Raw genomic sequence first — 18,288 nt, 5'->3', positions numbered from 1 at the left:
TCTGGTCTTTTAAATAGGGTAAGGCTTCCATCAGTTCTAAAGCTCCTACTCACATTCTGTTTCTTACCGGCTCTTAAATATTGAAAGGGAAGATTAGTCATGAGTCTTTATCCTTTTCATTCCTTCTACTACTCAAGTTCAAGTTCTGAGAGTAAACAGCAACAGCCAAAGCAAATAGTGTTGGGCCAGCAGTTAAGCCTTGGCCTCATTAGATGCAGAATTATGTAGGCTTGTTTGCTTAGAAGTCAGATGAGGGAGGGGGAGGGGGAAAGGGCGGGGACGAGGAAGAGCCCGCCCCCCTTGGAAGGGGATTGGTTCCCTCTCCACTTTTAGTTGTTCATTTTGCATCTCGGTTGGACAGGTTGAGAGAAACATGGCATTAAGGTGTTGTCAAAACGAGTCCTGTACTTGTGGGACGTTCCCTAGGTTTGTTGTTTGAGATTTTCAAAGGGGCGGACTTATGGGCTTTGGGATCAAGTTCCCGAAACGAGTCTTCTATACCTTGAAAAATGCCATTGTAACAGGAGGCGCCAAGGAGCTCAAGTTTAACACACACAGTAGAGAAAATGACGAAAGTTCCTCAGAGGTTTGATTTCGGTTTCTTAAGTGACGAAGAAGGCAGGAAGATCCTTCAGGTGCTGGAAAGAAATGAGGAACTACAGAGGGCAGAGAAGGACAGGATCAGGTACAGAGCAAATTCCTTTCCCTTTCCCTGGGCCGGGGTCTGCAGCTCCCCAGAGCGGGGCGTGCGCTGGGAGGCGCGGGGCTGTCGCGGGACCCCTGCCCCGGGGGCTCCGGGACGCCGGGGACGCGCGTTCCAGCGGATGCTGCGGGTCGGGAAGAGGAAAAGTGCACTGAGTTCCTCCCTAAAGCACTTTGGGACTCCTGGTGGGTGCTCTCTCCAGACACCGACTGCATCCCGGGCGGGTATGGCTGCGAGTCTGGGGTCTCGCAGGGTAGTGGCGAGTTCTTCGGTGCCTTTCTCTGCGAGCGGGTCCCGAGCGACTGTCCAGCCCCGTCCGGGACACGTGGGCCGCGCTCGGCTGCGTGGTGTCCAGGTGTGTGGCGACGCCGCGCTCTGCTCAGGTGTGTCCTCCGCCGTTGGGGGCCGAGGGCCATTTCCGGCAGGGGAATGGGGCGGGGGCGCTGCGTGGCTCCAAGTCCTGCCGCTGCTCCTCTGCGGTCCGCGCGCATCCACGTGCGCACACCGGTCCTCTAGATCGTCTACCCTCTCCTAACGCCTTTTCCCGAGGCCCCAAAGACACTTCTGTCCACCCCACGCTACCAGTCAGAGAGGCCCGGGAGAGCTGGCACCTCCCGGGCAGCGACACGTCCCCATCTCTCGGGCGGGAGCTTGAGGAATTTGCCACACATAGGCTTGTGTGAGTTAATGGCACGTGGACGCGCGGGCTTGGCTGGAATGGGTGGGTCTCCTTGTGTGTGGTGCTTTGGGGAGGAAGTGTCTACGGAATTTCACCCTTGTCCTTACTATACAGTGTTGCCAGTGAGAGAGTAGTTAACAGAGAATGGAATCCTGAAAATTACGTGGGATGTAAATTAACCAGTTTCCTGCTGGGGAAGGTGGGATAAGTCCTGGGATGAATTAAAGGCACTCTCTCCCCAATGTTGGAATAGACCCATCCAAAAACTTCTCTAGATGATTGTCGAAGTTTGAGGGTGTGGATTTCACACACTCGGCTTTTAGAAAAATAAACTATCATTCCTCCAAACAGTGTAAAAGGTGTGCTCTCCTGAGAGCAGGATGTCCAAACCCACGCACACCCACGTACATGGACCCACACATATGCACATGCACCACCCAGGCACACCCAACTTTGGGAAGGAGAACTTTAGAACTGCGTGGAGTTTGGCTTCAACACATGTTCCAAAGGCGCTAAGAAACTGGTTGCTCTCAGTATACATTACTGGAAATATTTCTTGTCTCTGAAGAGCATAGGGCTTTCTAAGTGATACATTGTGTATTTGGGGAAATTGAGGGGAGAATTAGGAAACAAGAGGAAGGGAAGCTCCCATTTAGGTTATCAAATTGATTTCTCATGAACTATACTCTTAAAAATAGAGATATAATTTATTTTAATTTTCACTCAAGAGAATTTTGACTTTTTATATTTGACCTGATGATTGCCTTGTGTTTCCTCTATAGCAGTTCATGGTACCCACTTCAGTTGACTTTAGAGGGAACTAGATCTATACATAGGTGGCAAAGGCCAATGGGCTAGGTGTTAGAAGACTAAAAAACATCTGATTTCATGTCCCTCACATCCTAACTGAAACATCAACAGAAAAAGCCACGGTGCTAAGACAAAATCAATACTGTAACAAACTACTAATAATATTTAACTACTCAATTCGGAAAATGTCACCATTAAAATATAAAAATAATTTAAGGAAAGTAGATGCTTGGACCAAATATTCAACGCAATAATTTCTAGGCTTTTCCCCCGGATAATTCCTGGCTTCCACTCTCAAACACTCATGTCTGGATAGCAGTCTCCATGGGATTGTTTTGCTTACCTTCCTTAGGCTCACATGGTTTTAGTAGCAGATACTGACATGCAGAAAGGGCCTGAGATAACGTGTCAACCTGGCTGCCTCTTCTGCTGATTTTCTTGATATGTATGATCATCATATTTTCCGAATCAAAGATCAGGATACATGACTTATTATATTCAAGGATATAATTTCACAGACAGTTCAACAGGCCTGTCTGAGAGACTCTGGGCAGACTTTTTACTATATTGAGAAACAGCCTCAGGATCTCTTGACTAGGAAGAAAAGGGACCAAATGGGGAAGTTTGGAAAGTTATCTGGTTGGAGGACAACTGATGAGTTCAGTTATAACTGTGATAGGCTTGAGGTGTCTACAGTACAACTAAGAAGAAATATCCTATAGTTAGAGCCAGAGATATTCAGAGATGGATGTTAAAGTCGTGCGAGTAGTTGAGTTCACCGTGTAGGAGACAGCAGCCCCACCCATAGAAATGCTGCTGAACACACAGAGCTTTTGCCTGTCTCTCCTCATCTGCACTGGACCTCTCTGGCTCCAGCTTATAGGGAAAGTATTTATATTAAATGTAATAGTTAATGTCTCTAATATATAAAAAGTTTATTCAAATTTTTAAGAAAAACACCAAGATTCAAATTGATAAATATGCAAAAGATAGAAATAAACCATTCACACCAGAAAATATCCAAACAGTAAACAAAACAGATAGGAAAATGCTTTTCCTCACAGTAATTAAAAAAAATTGAAATAACCTTGAAATATCATGTTGCCCCTTTAAAAATGATAGAAAAATCTATTTGTAAAGAGAGAGAGAAGCAGAAAGATTCTGCATATTGTAAGTGACATTGTGAGTCTTTTGGTGAGCAATATGGCAATCCCTATACAGATATACCTTACTCTTAACTCAGTTGTCCAATTCTTGGATATTTCTTATTAATAGGAAATTGAGGTGGAGAAGATAACCACACCAACATTTATAAAGTACTGCTTTTTAATATAATAGTAGTAATTATTATGATAATAATAACCATTAACATTTATTGGGCCCTTACTGTATACTAGGCACTGTACTAAACATGTTATACAGATTTAATTATTCTTCCCAATAACCTCATTAGGTGCATACTTTAATTTCCATTTCACAGAGAAGGAAAAACTTACAAAGGTTGGGTGCCTTGTCCAAGTTAAGCAGTAGAACCAGAATTCAAATCCAAGTCTATCTCAGAACTATTTTACCCATCAGCACTGAATAATCCTTATAACTGTTCCTTGGAATGAATATTATTAATGGCTTTTTACAGAAGGGAAACTAAAATTTAGCAAGGGTAAGGAACTTGCCCTAGGTCACACAGCTCATAAATGGAAGAGCTAGAATTTGAACCCAAATTTATCTGGCTCCAAAGCTTGTATTCTTTTTGTGTATGCAATGGCACTTCAAAAAGTTTGTGGAAAATACAACTGAAAGATAATACGAATCTTTCCCTGAACTTTTTGAAGTATCCTCATATGTATATATGTATGTGTGTGTGTGTGTGTGTGCTGTGTGGGTGCATATGCATATATGTATATATAGTCATGGTTCGAAAACCACAACTACCTCCACCTCCATCACCAGGTCTCATGAATGGAACTCTGAAATGGAGAGTACCAAAAGGTTATATCACCTCATCAGCTCATGAAAGATATATATATATATATATACATCAGAAATGTTTATTTTTCCTATTGCAGAAAACTTATAAAGTATAAGATGTTACAAAACTGCTGCAATCAAGTTGAAAAATGGCATGTCTAGATTTAGACCATCTTTGCTCAATAGCAAGATTGCAGCCTAGGAAGGTTTTCCAGAATTTAGTTGTTTCTGATTGATTTGCAGTAGTGTCCTTGAGCTGTGGCACAGTCCTGAAGGGGACTGTATGTATCTGGTAAAAGAGAAACTTTAAACAAATTTGATTTAACAGAGTTTAATTGAGCAAAGAAAGATTCGCAAATTGGGTAGCCTTCAGAACCAGAATAGGTTCAGAGTGACTCTGAGGCTGCCGCATGGTAGGCTAAGATTTATAAACAGAAAAAGGAAAAGTGACGTACAGGAAATGGAAGTGAGGTACAGAAACAGCTGGATTGGTTATAACTGGGTGTTTGCCTTATTTGAACGCAGGTCCAATAGTTGGCTGCCGGTGATTGGCTAAGACTTGGCTACTGGTTCCAAAAGTAGGTTACAGTCTGTCTATACCTCAAGTTAGGTTCCAGTTCACTATGTCTGAAGAAACCTTTAGCTCACACTTAATTTAACACATCACAGTTGCGAAGCATAGCTGGTGGAAGCTGCAGCATCCTGCAGAGATTAAAAGCCAGACACATCCTGTCTCTCCCAGGCTGTCTGCCTGCTCTCTCCTCTCCCAGCCTGTGAAATCTGCCTCTGGCTAAGAGAGTTTCAAGAGACATTGGATGCCTATTTATTGGGCATCTACTATGTGCCAAACACTACAAAGAGAATAAAACACAGATTCTGCCCCAACAGCTAAAGTCTATGCAAGTTTTTTATTGGTGGTAGAACCTATAAGATGAAGCGTTCACATAAATAGAGCTCACCCTTAAGCAGCCCTATTATGTGGCCTGGAAAAGGGACCATGAGAGCAATGCCTAGAAGTCACAGGCATGCCCAATAGGCTTGAGTATTCTGATATATAACAAGGTAGTATCTGATTAACTTCATGGATCTCTGAGGTGTCTGCTCTTTCCAACAACATCCAATTTAGTTACTTCCTTTAAACAGAGGGGAGAACTTTGTCTCAGATATATTCTCCTGTCTATTTACTCCTGTGGATTGCTCTCCATGGGTAATACACATAGAACAACCACAATAATATCGTTCCATATCCCAAGGTCAGGGAGTAGTGTCCTCATTAGGCTTTTTGACATTATAACTCTTGTAGCTTTTTTTTTTTTTTCCTGTGGTGGCTGGCTGGTGCTGGACCTTGGTATTACAAGGTCGTGCTCTTAAAGTCTTTCATATCTTTTTGTTTTTATCCTCATCTTAAACATTGTAATGCAGGTATTTTCATCTTTTTCAAAATAATAATAGTGACTATAATAATAGCTAACATTTGTTGCACTTGTTCTATGCTAAACTCATCGTATGTATTATCTCATTGAATTCTCACAACAACCTGATGAATCAGAGGATATTTTTATTTCCATTTTACAGAAGAAGCTTAAAGGATAAGTAACTTGCTTGAGGTAATATTGCTAGGAAGTGTGGGATTTGGGAGCTCCATCTGCATGTAATCACCGTGCAGTGCTGCCTTCTACAGTACAAAAAAGTTGAACTGTCATGGCCTGTCTAGTTTGTAACAATCAGGACTGGGACTTTTTCACTTTACTTTTTATTTATTTATTTTTTAAATTTTATCAATATACAATGTAGTTGATTTTTGTGTCTCTTTACTGATTCCTCCCTCCTCCTCCCTCTTCCCACCCCCACCCATCAACATCGTATCTGTTCACTTGTCTTAACAAGTTCAAGGAATTGTGATTGTTGTTTCTTTTTCCCTGCCCCCCCCCGTTTGTTTATTTATTTTTAGCTCCCACAAATAAGTGAGAACATGTGGTATTTCTCTTTCTGTGCCTGACCTGGATATTTTTTCACTTTAAAACTCTTGCTATTTCCACTGACCATGAAAATAGAGAACACACAATTTTAGGTCGTCACGTGCCCAACTAAATGTTGGGTATGTTACCACTAAGGAAAATGGCATAACGGATAAGGGGGGACAACTAGTGGTATCTGTCTACGTAGAAAAAATTTCTGGCAACCATTTATGTTAAAAAATGCATATATGTATTTTGTAAGGATATACTCCAGACTGTTAAAATGCTTATCTCTTGGGAATGATATTTAAAGGGACTTTAACCCTTTTACTACTATTTTATTTCTTACACTTACCATATGAGTATGTTACTAAAAAAAAGTAACACTGACTGTTTCTTTTGATAATAAAGAAATGCAGAATGTTTATTTTTTACTTTCATAAATAATTTTAAATTATTAAATAATTTCTTTTTTTTTTAAGTCTAAATTTTTTTTTTGCCCTTATCCTTTTTTTTATGTTAATGTAATAATACATGGGTAAGTTGGTACATGGTAGGTTGTATATCAACCTTGGCTCCTTGTGGTCAAGGATTATCTCAGGAATGGAGAGCCTCACACACTTAGTAGGTACTCAACCTAGTTAAATGGGGGCTGGCCAGTTAGCTCAGTTGGTTAGAGCGTGGTGTCATGACACCAAGGACAAGGGTTTGGATCCCTGTACACACTGGCCGCCCAAAAAAAACCTCACAAAACCTAGTTAAATGGAACTTAACTTATTGGTTTGTAGAGAATACAAAGTAAGGGAAGGAAAGATCTATGAAAGACAAAAGGAGGCCAAAACCACATGAAGGACAAAAGGTCAGATTAAGGTTAGTCAGAAAATACTTTCCTTCCTCATTGACACAGATGGTCTTAAAACTGAGAACCACATGAAGGTCAAAGGGAAGTCAGGTTAAAGTTAGTAAGAAAATGTTTTCCTTCCTTGTTGGCACACTTGGGTCCTAAAACTGAGAAGCAGGTGGCTAAGAGCCTGCTGAGGTATTGTCTTTCTCACACACACACACACACACACACACACACAGACACACACGCTGAGGTATTGTCTCACACACACACACACACACACGCTGAGGTATTGTCTTTCACACACACACACACACACACACACACACACACACACACACACACACACGGGTGAATTCTTCCTTCACCTTCATTCCGGTCTGTTTTTCTGCAGTTAGCTACTGCACAGGCTGTGATATTTGAGAGCCATAGGCTTGCCTTCCTCTCCTTCTCAGGAATGCTGTCTTATTGATGTTGCCAATGGCCCTATTCAAAAGTCTGTACTTCACATATGAACTTGGCATACCACAGGAGCCAGCTTCCTTGTTCCATTGTGTTAGGCTTTCAAGTGATGAAAGAGGAAATTGGGGGCTGCAATGACCAAATCTCTCACCCCCAACAAAAGGTTGTGATTTTTTATGTTAATACCAAGTTTGTCTTGGTTTCAACTTCAAAACAATCCATTTAACAGTAGTTGAAGGAGGAAGGGGGATGGAAGAGAGGGCAGTTTACACCAAACCACTGTTCTATTCCCCATCACTATAGTTTTATCTTTTAAAGAATGTTATATAAATGGGAGCACAGAGTACACAATCTTTTTTGAGACTGGCTTCTTTAACTCAGCAAAATTCCTTTGACAGTCATGCAAGTTGTTGTACGCATCAATAATCTATTCCTTTATATAGCTAAGTAGTATTCTATTATATAGATGTACTGCAGTTTGTTTAACCATTCACCTGCTGAGGGACATTTGTATTGTCTCCAAGTTTGGGAGATATTGAATAGAGCTGCTATAAACATCCATGTACAGGTTTTTCATGAACTTAAGTTTTTATTAGGAGTGGAATATCTGGGTCATATTCTTGAATTTACAAGAAACTGCCTAACTGTTTTTCCCAATGGCCGTACCATTTTGCATTTCTACCAGCAATGTGTGAGAGAGTTCCAATTTCTGCCTTAAACGTTCAGGCTGCTATAACAAAATAGCTTGGAGAGGGTAATTCATAAACAATAGAAATTTATTGCTCACAGTTCTGGTGTTGGGAAGTCCAAGATCAAGGTGCTGGCACATTTGGTGTCTGCTAAGGGTCCATTCCTCATAGACTGAGACTTGAATGTATCTGCATATGGTGAAAGGGGTGAAAAGACCCCCTTCTCAAGCTTCTTTTGTAAGGTCACTAAAACTGTTCATAGGGATGGGGCCCTCTTGACCTTATCACCTCCCAAAGGTCCCTCCTCTTAATTCCATCATCTTGAGGGTTAGGTTTCAACACATGAATTTAGGGGTGGGGGGGACACATATATTCATAACATAGCACAATAGTTCTTCAATCATGACAGTATTTGGTATTTTCAACATTTTAATCTCAGCCATTTTAATAGGTTTGTAGGGGTATTTCGTCATGTTTCAATTTGAGTTTCCCTAATAAACAACGATGGTAAACATTTCTTCATGTGTTTATTTACCTTCCAACATTTCTTCATGTGTTTATTTACCTTCCATATATTCTCTTTGAAGTGTCTGTTCACATCTTTTGCCCATTTTTTAATTAGCTTGTTTATTTTTTACTGTTGAATTTTGAGAATTCTTTATACGTTCTGGATACAAGTCTTTTGCTGAATGTGGGTTTTGCAAATATTTTCTTCCCATCTGTAAATTGTCTTTTAATTCTCTTACAGTGTCTTTGCAGAGGAAAAATTTTTCATTTTGATGAAATCCAATATATCAAATTTTTTTCTTTTATCAGTCATGCTTTTGGTAGCCTTCTAATAACAATCCACCCAAGCCCATATTGCAAAGACTTTCTCTTATGATTTCTTTTTAAAATTTTATTATTTTATGTCTCACATTGATCCATTTTAAAATAATTTTTATGTAAAGTGTGAGGTTTAGATTGAGGTTTGTTTCATTTCTGCAAGTGGATGCCCAGTTATCCCAACACCATTTGTTGAAAAGACTGTCCTTCATTGAATTGCCTTTGCACCTCTGTAAAAAATTTACTACATTTTTTGGATCTATTTCTAGACTTTGTTCTGTTTCACTGATCTACAGTTCTCTCTTATCCATGGTTTTGCTCTTTGAAATTTCAGTTACTTGTAGTCAACCATGGCCCAAAGATATTAAATCAAAAATTCCAGAAATAAACAATTCACAAATTTTAAATTGCGTGCTATTCTGAGTAGCATGATAAGATCTTATGCCCTCCTCCTCCCCCCTCCTAGGATGTGCATCATCTCTTTGTCCAGCATCTCCACGCTGTAGATGCCTCCTGCCCGTTAGCATTTAGCAGCCACCTTGGTTACCACATCAACTGTTGCAGTATCGCAGTGCTTGTGTTCAAGTAACCCTTATTTGACTTAATAATGTCAAAGTGCAAGAGTATGATGCTGGCGATTTGGATATGCCAAAGAGAAGTGATAAAATGCTTCCTTTAAGTGGAAAGGTGAAAGTTCTCAACTTAAGAAAAAAAATCGTATGCTGAGGTTGCTAAGATGTACAGTAAGAATGAATCTTCCATCCATAAAATTGTGAAGAAGGAAAAAGAAATGTGTGCTAGTTTGCATCTCAAACTGCAAAAGTTACAGTCACAGTGCATGATAAGTAATTAGTTAAGATGGAAAAGGTATTAAATTTGTGGGTAGAAGACATGAACAGAATATGTGTTCCGAGCGATGGCAACTTGTTGTGCCAGAAAGCATTGAGCCTATAAAACTTTATCATAGGTATGTATATACAGGAAAAAAACACAGTGTATAGATAGGGTTTGGCATTATCTGTGGTTTCAGGCATCCATTGGAGGTATAAGGCATCCCTTTGGTTTCAGGCGTCCCTGTGGATAAGAGGGGACTACTGTATACATCTTTTCCTTCACAAATACTATGCTATCTTGACTACTGTGGCTTTATAGTAAGTCTTAACATTGTGATTCCTCCAACTTTATTCATTTTCAAAATTGTTTTGTCTTTGGTTTTCCATATAAATTTTTAAATTTAAGTTGCTAATTGTTCATTGCTAGTATACAGAAATACAATTGATTTTTTAGTATTGATTTATATCCTATCACTTTGCTAAACACAATTATTAGTTTTAGGATTTCTTTTTTGGCACTTTTTTTTATGTAGACAATCATGTCATCTGCAAATAAGGACAGTTTTATTTCTTCCTTTCCAGTATGTATGCCTTTTATTTCTTTTCCTTGCCTCATACTGGGTAGGACTTCAAGCTTGATGTTGAATAGGAGTGTTGAGAATGTACATCCTTGCCTTGCAAGCGAGTATACAGTCTTTCACTATTAAGTGCGATGTTACCTGTAAGGTTTTTTTTGTAGACGCCTTTTATCAGGTTCTATTTCTTTTTTCTTTTGGTGGCTAGCCAGTATAGGGATCAAACCCTGGACCTTGGGGTTATCAGCACCAAGCTCTAACCAACTGAGCTAACTGGACAGCCCAGGTTCTATTTCTTAATTGCTAACAGTTTTTATCATGAATGTGTGTTGAATTTTATCAAATGATTTTCTGAATTAACTAATATCATCATGTGGTTTTTTTTCTTTAGACTGTTGATATAGTTTACAGTAATCAATTTTAAAATATCAAACTATTACTTACTGTTATGGGTTGAACTGTCCTCTGAAAAAAAGATATATATGAATCTTAATCCCTAGCACCTCAGTGTATTAGACCGTTCCTGTTGATTATAGCAAAATACTTGAAACTGGGTGACTTATAAAGAAAACAAAATTTATTGCTTACAGTTTCTGAGGCTGAGAAGTCCAAAGTCCATCTGGTGGTGGCAACAGTGACCCAATGGTCTCACATTGCAGAAAATGGTGGAGCAGAGAGAGAGACAGACTCTCTTCTTTTAAAGCCCTCAGAACCATGCCCCTGACCACCATTTTTAATCCATTCACTACTGCACGGTCCTACAATCCAGTCACCTCTTCAAGGCTCCACCTTTCAATTACCGTAATAGGATTTCCCACCCTCTTAACAGTCACAGTGGAGGCCAAGTTTCTTTCTTTTTTTTTTTCTTTCATAATTGAGATTTTATTGGTTGTGTTGAGGATCATCACAGACATTTCAATTTGTACACAATTCTTAACATATGTACCGAAATTCTAAAAAGCCACATATCATGATTTTTTAAAAAGTTTTTCCAGTGACCTTCCATCTTCAAATTTGGAGGCAAATTTTCCTTAAGAGGATATCAAGTACCAGTATCTCCAGATGTTGGTAAGCTGTTACATAAGTCCCACCAGTTCACAACTTAATATCATATACACTACATAATCAAATTTCCAATCATTCACAACACATTAACAAAACTATTAGGAAAACTAGACTACCATGACCAAAGATGTTACAGAGGGCACACAGTTCTGACAGGGAGAGCAATGATTAAGGAGCGGTCTTCTTTAAGAAACAATTCTACTAAAAAATAACATGGGAATAGAACTAATTTTAAATGTTCAAGACACAGTAAATATGTGACTGTGACTTCAAATTGCCATTTAGTATGCTTTGTATTACAGGATATAAAAACTACCCCCATCTATGGAATGTTAAGCTGACACCCAGGACAGTCAAAGCCTCCAATAATTCAATATTCCACTATTTTCTGGTTGTACCAAAAAATAAACAACCAGCGAATGATTTTACCTCTTAAAATAAAGCATTTACACTTAAAAAATGGGATGAGGTGGGATTCCCTCCTTCTCAAAAATGTTTCTAGAACTACTAAAAAACTTGCATTTACAAAATAGTTGATAAAAATATTCCTCTGGATTGTACAAGGGTGACAGGAACCACTGATAAGACTTGGTATACGATATTAATCAGACTTGGCTTCTTTCTCTCCTGCTTCATCAGAGGCTGGACTCTCCTCGTTTTTAGTTTCTCCATTTTCTGCAGGTAAATCTTCTTTAGTTTCTTGGTTAGTCACTTCGGCCTGTTTTCCCTTTGTCCCCCTTTTCCCTTTTGTTTGTACTTTTTTATCTGAAGATTTATCCTTGGCTGCTGCCTTTTTTGGCTTCGTTTCCACTTTTGCAGGAGCAGGTTTAGCTGACAACCTCGCCGATCTCCTCTTGGACTCCTCTTTCGCTGCGCCTTCGGCTGAGCTGACCTTCCTCTTGGGCATCCTGGCGGCGCGGGGGGCGCGTGCGGGGTGCCTGCGGGCCGCGGCGCGCCGAGAGCCTTCGCAAAGCTGGGCTGCTGGGCCGCTGCCGCTCCTCCCGCCGCCCGAGCTTCTAGGACCCGCCGCCAAGTTTCTAATACATAAAACGTGGGGGACACGCTTCAAGTTCCAGTGAGTTTCGGGGGGACATCATTCAATCTACTACACTCAGAATGTGGAGATACTTATTAGGAGGTAGGGTCCTTATACAGGTAATCAAGTTGAAATGAGGTCATCAAGGTGAGCCCTATTCTAATATGACTGATGCCTTTATAAAAAAGGAAAAATTTGGACACAAGCAAACAGGCACACAGTGAGAATGCCATGTGCAGACTGGAGTTATGCAGTCCCAAGCAAAGGAACTAGCAGAAGCTTGGGAAGAGGCCTGGAACAGATTCTTCCCCAGTGCCTTCAGAGGGAGCATGGTCCTGCCAACACCTTGACCTCAAGCCACCAGAACTGCGAGACAATAAATTTCTGTTGTTTAAGTCACTCGTTCGTGTGCTTTATTATGGCAGCACTAGCAAACTAATACACTTATATTCTCAGGATAAATCCGACTTGGTCATGGTGTATTATTTTTATGTGTTTTTTACTCACTTTGTTCATATTTTGTTGAGGATTTAGCATCTGGCTTCATGAGGGATAGTGATATATAGTTTTACCTTTTTGTATACTATTTTTGTCTGGTTTTGGTGTCAGGGTGATCTTAGCCTTGTAAAATGGGTTAGGAAGTATCCTTGTGTTTTCTATTTTCTGGAAGAGATTGTGTTAGCATTGGTGTTACTTGTTCCTTTAACATTTGGTAAAATTCACCAGTGAAACCATCTAGAACTGGAGGCTTTTTTTAAAAAAATGATTATAACTATGAATTCGACTTATTTGATATAAATAGAGGGCTATTCAGGCTATTTCATCATGGGTGAGTCTGATAGTTTGTGGTTTTTGAGAAATGGATCTATTTTATCTAAATTGTCAAATTTAGGGGCATAAAATTGCTTATAGTAATCACTTATTATCCTTTGAATGTCTGGATGTTATGTAATGATAGCCCTCTTCCATTCCTGATATTAGTAATTTGTCTTTTCCCTATTTTTCTTTTTCAGTCTTGCTAAAGGTTTATCAATTTTATTTATATTTTCAAAGAACCCAGTTTTTGTTTTGTTTTGATTTTTCTCTATTTTCTGTTTTAATTTCATTGATTTCTTCTGATATTTATTCTTCCTTCTGCTTGCTTTAGTTGATTTTGCTATTTTTTTCTAGTTTCTTAAGGTAGAAACTTAGATTGAAGACCTTTCTTTTTTTCCAGTATAAACATTTAATGCTACAAATTTCTCTCTAGGCATGGCTTTGGTTGTGTATTAGTCCATTTTGTGTTGCTATAACAGAAATACCTGAGACTGGGTAATTTATAAAGAACAGAAGTTTATTTGGCTTATGATTCTGGGACAGCTGCATCTGGCACAGGCCTCAGGCTGCTTCTAACTCATGGTGGAAAGTGGCAGGCAGCTGGCAGGTACAAGCAGATCACATGGTGAGAGGAAGCAAGAGAGAGAGAGGAAGCAAGAGAGAGAGAGGAGGTGTCAGGGTCTTTTAAACAACAAGCTCTCGCGGGAACTAATAGAGCAAGAACTCACTCATTAATCCCCCCTCCCCCAGGGAGAGCATTAACCCATTCGTGAGGGATCTGCCCCCATGACTCAATCAGTTTCCAACACTGCCACATTGGGGATCAAATTTCCATGAGTTTTGGGGGGGACGACACATCCAAACTCCATCATTCCACCCCTAACAGACATTAAGTCTTAAAGCTCCAAAATAATCTTTGATTCCAAGTCCAGCATACTGGGCACAATTGGGTATCTAGGCCCCCAAAACCTTGGGCAACTTCACTTCCACAGCTCTGCCAGGCATAGCCCAGTGGGCAGTGATGGTGCCTGCAGCTTTTCCAGGCCAGTGTTCCACTCTGGTAGCTCCATAGGTCTGGGGTCTCCATGGTGGTCCTGCTGCCTCGGCTCTACTAGACATTCCTCCTTGGGGGCTCTCTGTGGGGGTTCTGACCTCACATTCTTGCTTGGCATTGCTCTAGTAGATGGCCTCTGCAGTGGCTCTGCCCCTGCAGCAGGTCTCTGCCTGGGCTTCCAGGCTTTTCAATACATCCTCTGGAATCTGGGTGGAGGCTGCCATGCATCCACTGCTCTCATGTCCTGCTGGCCTACAGATTTAACACAACGTGGATGCCACCGAGATTTCAAGCTTCTACTCTACAGTGCTGCTGCACAAACCACACTTAGGTTGTATCCCACAAATTTTGATATACTTCCCTTTTTATTTTTGAGTTCAGATTTTCCTCTTTTCTAATATAAGCATTGACAGCTATAAATTTCCCTCTCAGCACTGCTATGACTTTGTCCAACAAAATTTTTTTTTTTTCTGACCGGTAAGGGGATCGCAACCCTCAGCACAGTGTGGTCTGCACCACGCTCAGCCAGTGAGCGCACCGGCCATCCCTGTATAGGATCCAAACCTGCGGCCTCGGCACTACCAGTGCTGCACTCTCCTGAGTGAGCCAAGGGCTGGCCCATCCAACAAACTTTTATATTTGTATTTTTGTTCCATTCACTTCAGTATATATTTTATTTCCCTTGAGACTTTGACCTATAGATTATTTAAAAGTGTGTTAATTTTCAAGTGTTTGGAGATTCTTATGTTACATTTCTATCATTGATTTATGCTTTATTATTTTCAAGAATATACTTTACATGATTTCAATTCCTTTCAGCTTGCTAAAGTTTGTTTTATGACCCAGGTTATGGTCTATCATGGAAGGTTCCATGTGTACTTCTCTGCTGTTGTCTGGTGGACTGTTCAATAAATCTTGATTAGATCCGTTTAGCTTATGTCGTTGCTCACTTCTTCATTCTTGTATCTGTCCATTAGTTCTGTCAGCAACTGAGAGAGAAGTGCTGACATTGTAACTATAATTGTGAGTTCGTCTATTTCTTCCTTCTGGTCTGTTAGTTTTTTGCTGTATATATTTGGAAGCTCTGCATTCTGTCCAGATTTTATGGCTACATTCACCAGGAGAGACAGAGTGGAAAGCGCTTATTCCGTCTTACCTGGAACCAGAATTCCCCACATTTACTTCTTTAAAATATTTTTTGTTGAGGTGAAATTCGAACAAAATAAAATCATCCACCTTAAAGTGAACAATTCATTGGCATTTGGTACATTCACAATATTGTGCAATCACCACCTCTATATAGTACCAAAATATTTTTATCTTCCTGGAATAGAACTCATTAAACAGTTACTTGCCATTCCCACCTCCCCCCAACTGCTGGCAACCACTAATCTGCTTTCTGTCTCAATGGATTTACCTATTTAGCATATTTTATGTGAATGAAATCATAATATGCAACCTTTTGTGTCTGTCTTTTTTTACTTCACATAGTGTTTTTGAGAGGTTTATCGATCTTATAGCATGTATCAGTTCTTTGTTCCTTTCTGTGGTTGAACAGTATTCTATTGTATCTGTAGACCACAATTTGTTTGTCCATTCATCTGGTGGAAGACATTTGGGTTGTATCCACCTTTTGGCTACTGTAAATAATGCTGCTATGAACACTTGTCAACAAGTATGTGTTTGAGTCCTTGTTCTCAATTCTTTTGGGTATATGCCCAGGAAAGGAATTACTGGGACGTGTGGTGATTCTATGTTTAACTTTTTGAAGAACTGTCAAACTGTTTCCCCACATCCACTTTTAACACACTTGTGGTCATACTGTGTATATTTTTGTTTCTTATTTATATAATATCATAGCATAAAGATAACCCCTTCAAATTAAAGACTCAGAGTCAACACTATTTTTGTGGCTGCATATTGTTCTACTGTATATATTTTATAATTTAGTTAACAATTTCAATATTTTAGCCACTTTGATTTTTTAAATTCTATTTTTTTCTTATTGCTGTGTGAAATAACACTGTAGCAAACCTTTGTGCTTACATCCTTAATTCAATTTAAATTGTCCCAAAGGTAAATTTCAAAAAGTAGAATTATTAGTTTAAATAATATAAATACATTCTAAGTTGTTACATGTTACCAAATTGCTTTCTAAAAATGTTCTACCAAATTGCACCTTGACTGTCAGTGTGGGAAGACCCCCTGTTTTACCACATCTTTCCCAGCACTGGACAGTGTTGTATTATTTTTCTTAATCTTTGCCAATTTTGTAGGAAAAGAAATTCTTGTACTTGTTTTAATTTCTAATGCTGTGGTTATAGTGAACATAAACTTTTTTTTCCACATGATTACTATTCACATTTCTTGATTTAAGAATTGTCTACTAATATCTTGGCCCATTTGTATATCAGGGTCTGTATCCGGAATGCTGCTTGTCACAAATAACAGAAAATCTAACTGTGGTTTTAACAAATTGGGTGTAAATTTTTGTGACATAACAAAACATCTGGAAGTAGGCAGCTGCTAGCTGGTCTAGTGGTTTAAGGACTTTTGGATGGTGTCTTTGCCATGCAAGATGGCTGCAGCTGCTCCAGACATCACACCCATGTTCAAGACAGGGAGAAGGGGGAAAGAGTTGAGACAACTGCATCTTTGGGGTATACCTGGGAGTGGAAGTGTCCCTTTCATCATAGAAGTAAAAGCTTTCCTTGATGCCATATCAGCAGACTTCCCCTTTATTTCTCATTCACCAGAACCAGGTCATTATAGCCACCCTTAGCTGCAAGAGAATTGAGAATGCAAGGAATGGGATTGAAATATGAGATCAATCATGGTCCATCCCCTGGGACTGAACACTTTGCTGCTCATAACAAAAACAGAAAGGAGAGGAGTTGAGGGGAATAAATTCTAGAAGGCAACCAACACTGTCTGACATAGTCTTGGTGTGGTTTTTTTTCTTATTGATTTATATATTTCACTGCATATTAAGGAAATTGACTTTTGTCCTATTTATTATAAATTTATTTCTCAGGTTTCAGTTTGCTCCTAACTTCTATTTATCTGAAAATAAAAGTTGTTTTTTCATTTTTATGTAGGAAAATATACCAAGTTTTACAAAATTTTCCTTTTGTTTTTAAGATTAGAAAGCTCTACACATCGAGATTAGATCAATGTTCATGTCTAACTTTTAAAAATCTTTTTTAAATTTAACTTTAATTCATTTGATATATATTTTGTCTAGATAGTAGGATAATTATATAAACTGATTTTTTACAAATTGCTATCAAATTGTTCTGGTACCATTTATTCCCATCTCCTTCTAAGGCCTGTGATAATTTCTTTTAGAGAAAAGACAGGGAAACAATCAAACAATGACAACAACAACAAAGAGTTTGATGAGGCAAAATGCTGCAGCATCAGCTTTCATGAAATCTAAGAAGGAAATTGTAGGGAAGAGGCTTTTGTATAGAGAAATGTGTTTGTTATACCTATATTAGTGTACATAGCTAATGGGTCATGTTTCAGTTTCCTCCCTCTTCCCATTTTGTATGCAAGGTGGCACACCAAACTGAGGGTAGACTATTCATCTTTAGGTCTCCATCAAGTGACCTGACTGTCATTTAGATTTGGTTCTTTTGCTGGTCAAACCAGTACCCTGGTAGGGTAGTGTCAGTTTTTAACTTATAACAAAATTAATTTGCTTTAAAAATTACTTAATCACAAAGATAAGTGATTAACAGGATTACTAGACAAACAATCAAATAAAATCAGAACCCCACGTGTTGTGAATATTATGTTTCCCACTCGCAGGGGAGCTGATAAAGCTCTTTAGCAGACCGTGGTCTCCATATCAGTGAGGGTCCAACCAGGAAAACAGAAACTACTTGGTATTCAAAACAGAATGTAGTACAGAGAATTGGTTACACAGTGACAAAAAGAAGCAGAGAAACCAGTCAGAGGACAGTGAG

At 39.3% G+C, this 18,288-nt stretch overlaps 1 protein-coding gene and 1 pseudogene across 1 annotated transcript; one reads left to right on the top strand and one right to left on the bottom strand.

The window, feature by feature from the left end:
* Positions 1-566: 566 nt before the first annotated feature.
* Positions 567-18,288, top strand: part of LOC134377187 (exophilin-5-like) — a 77,497-nt pseudogene continuing 59,775 nt past the window's right edge.
* On the bottom strand, positions 11,470-12,318 carry LOC134377025 (non-histone chromosomal protein HMG-14-like). The gene has a single exon (XM_063095631.1). The coding sequence runs from the start codon at positions 12,316-12,318 to the stop codon at positions 12,013-12,015; it is 306 nt and encodes a 101-aa protein (XP_062951701.1). The 3' UTR covers positions 11,470-12,012.

The sequence above is a fragment of the Cynocephalus volans genome, chromosome 4 (assembly GCF_027409185.1).
Source record: "Cynocephalus volans isolate mCynVol1 chromosome 4, mCynVol1.pri, whole genome shotgun sequence".
NCBI lineage: Eukaryota > Metazoa > Chordata > Mammalia > Dermoptera > Cynocephalidae > Cynocephalus > Cynocephalus volans.
This window is presented reverse-complemented; position numbering and strand designations above follow the sequence as displayed.

What these genes read in the sequence shown, in the direction of transcription:
- LOC134377025 (XM_063095631.1), bottom strand. Translation starts at nt 12,318, where the DNA reads ATGCCCAAGAGGAAGGTCAGCTCAGCCGAAGGCGCAGCGAAAGAGGAG.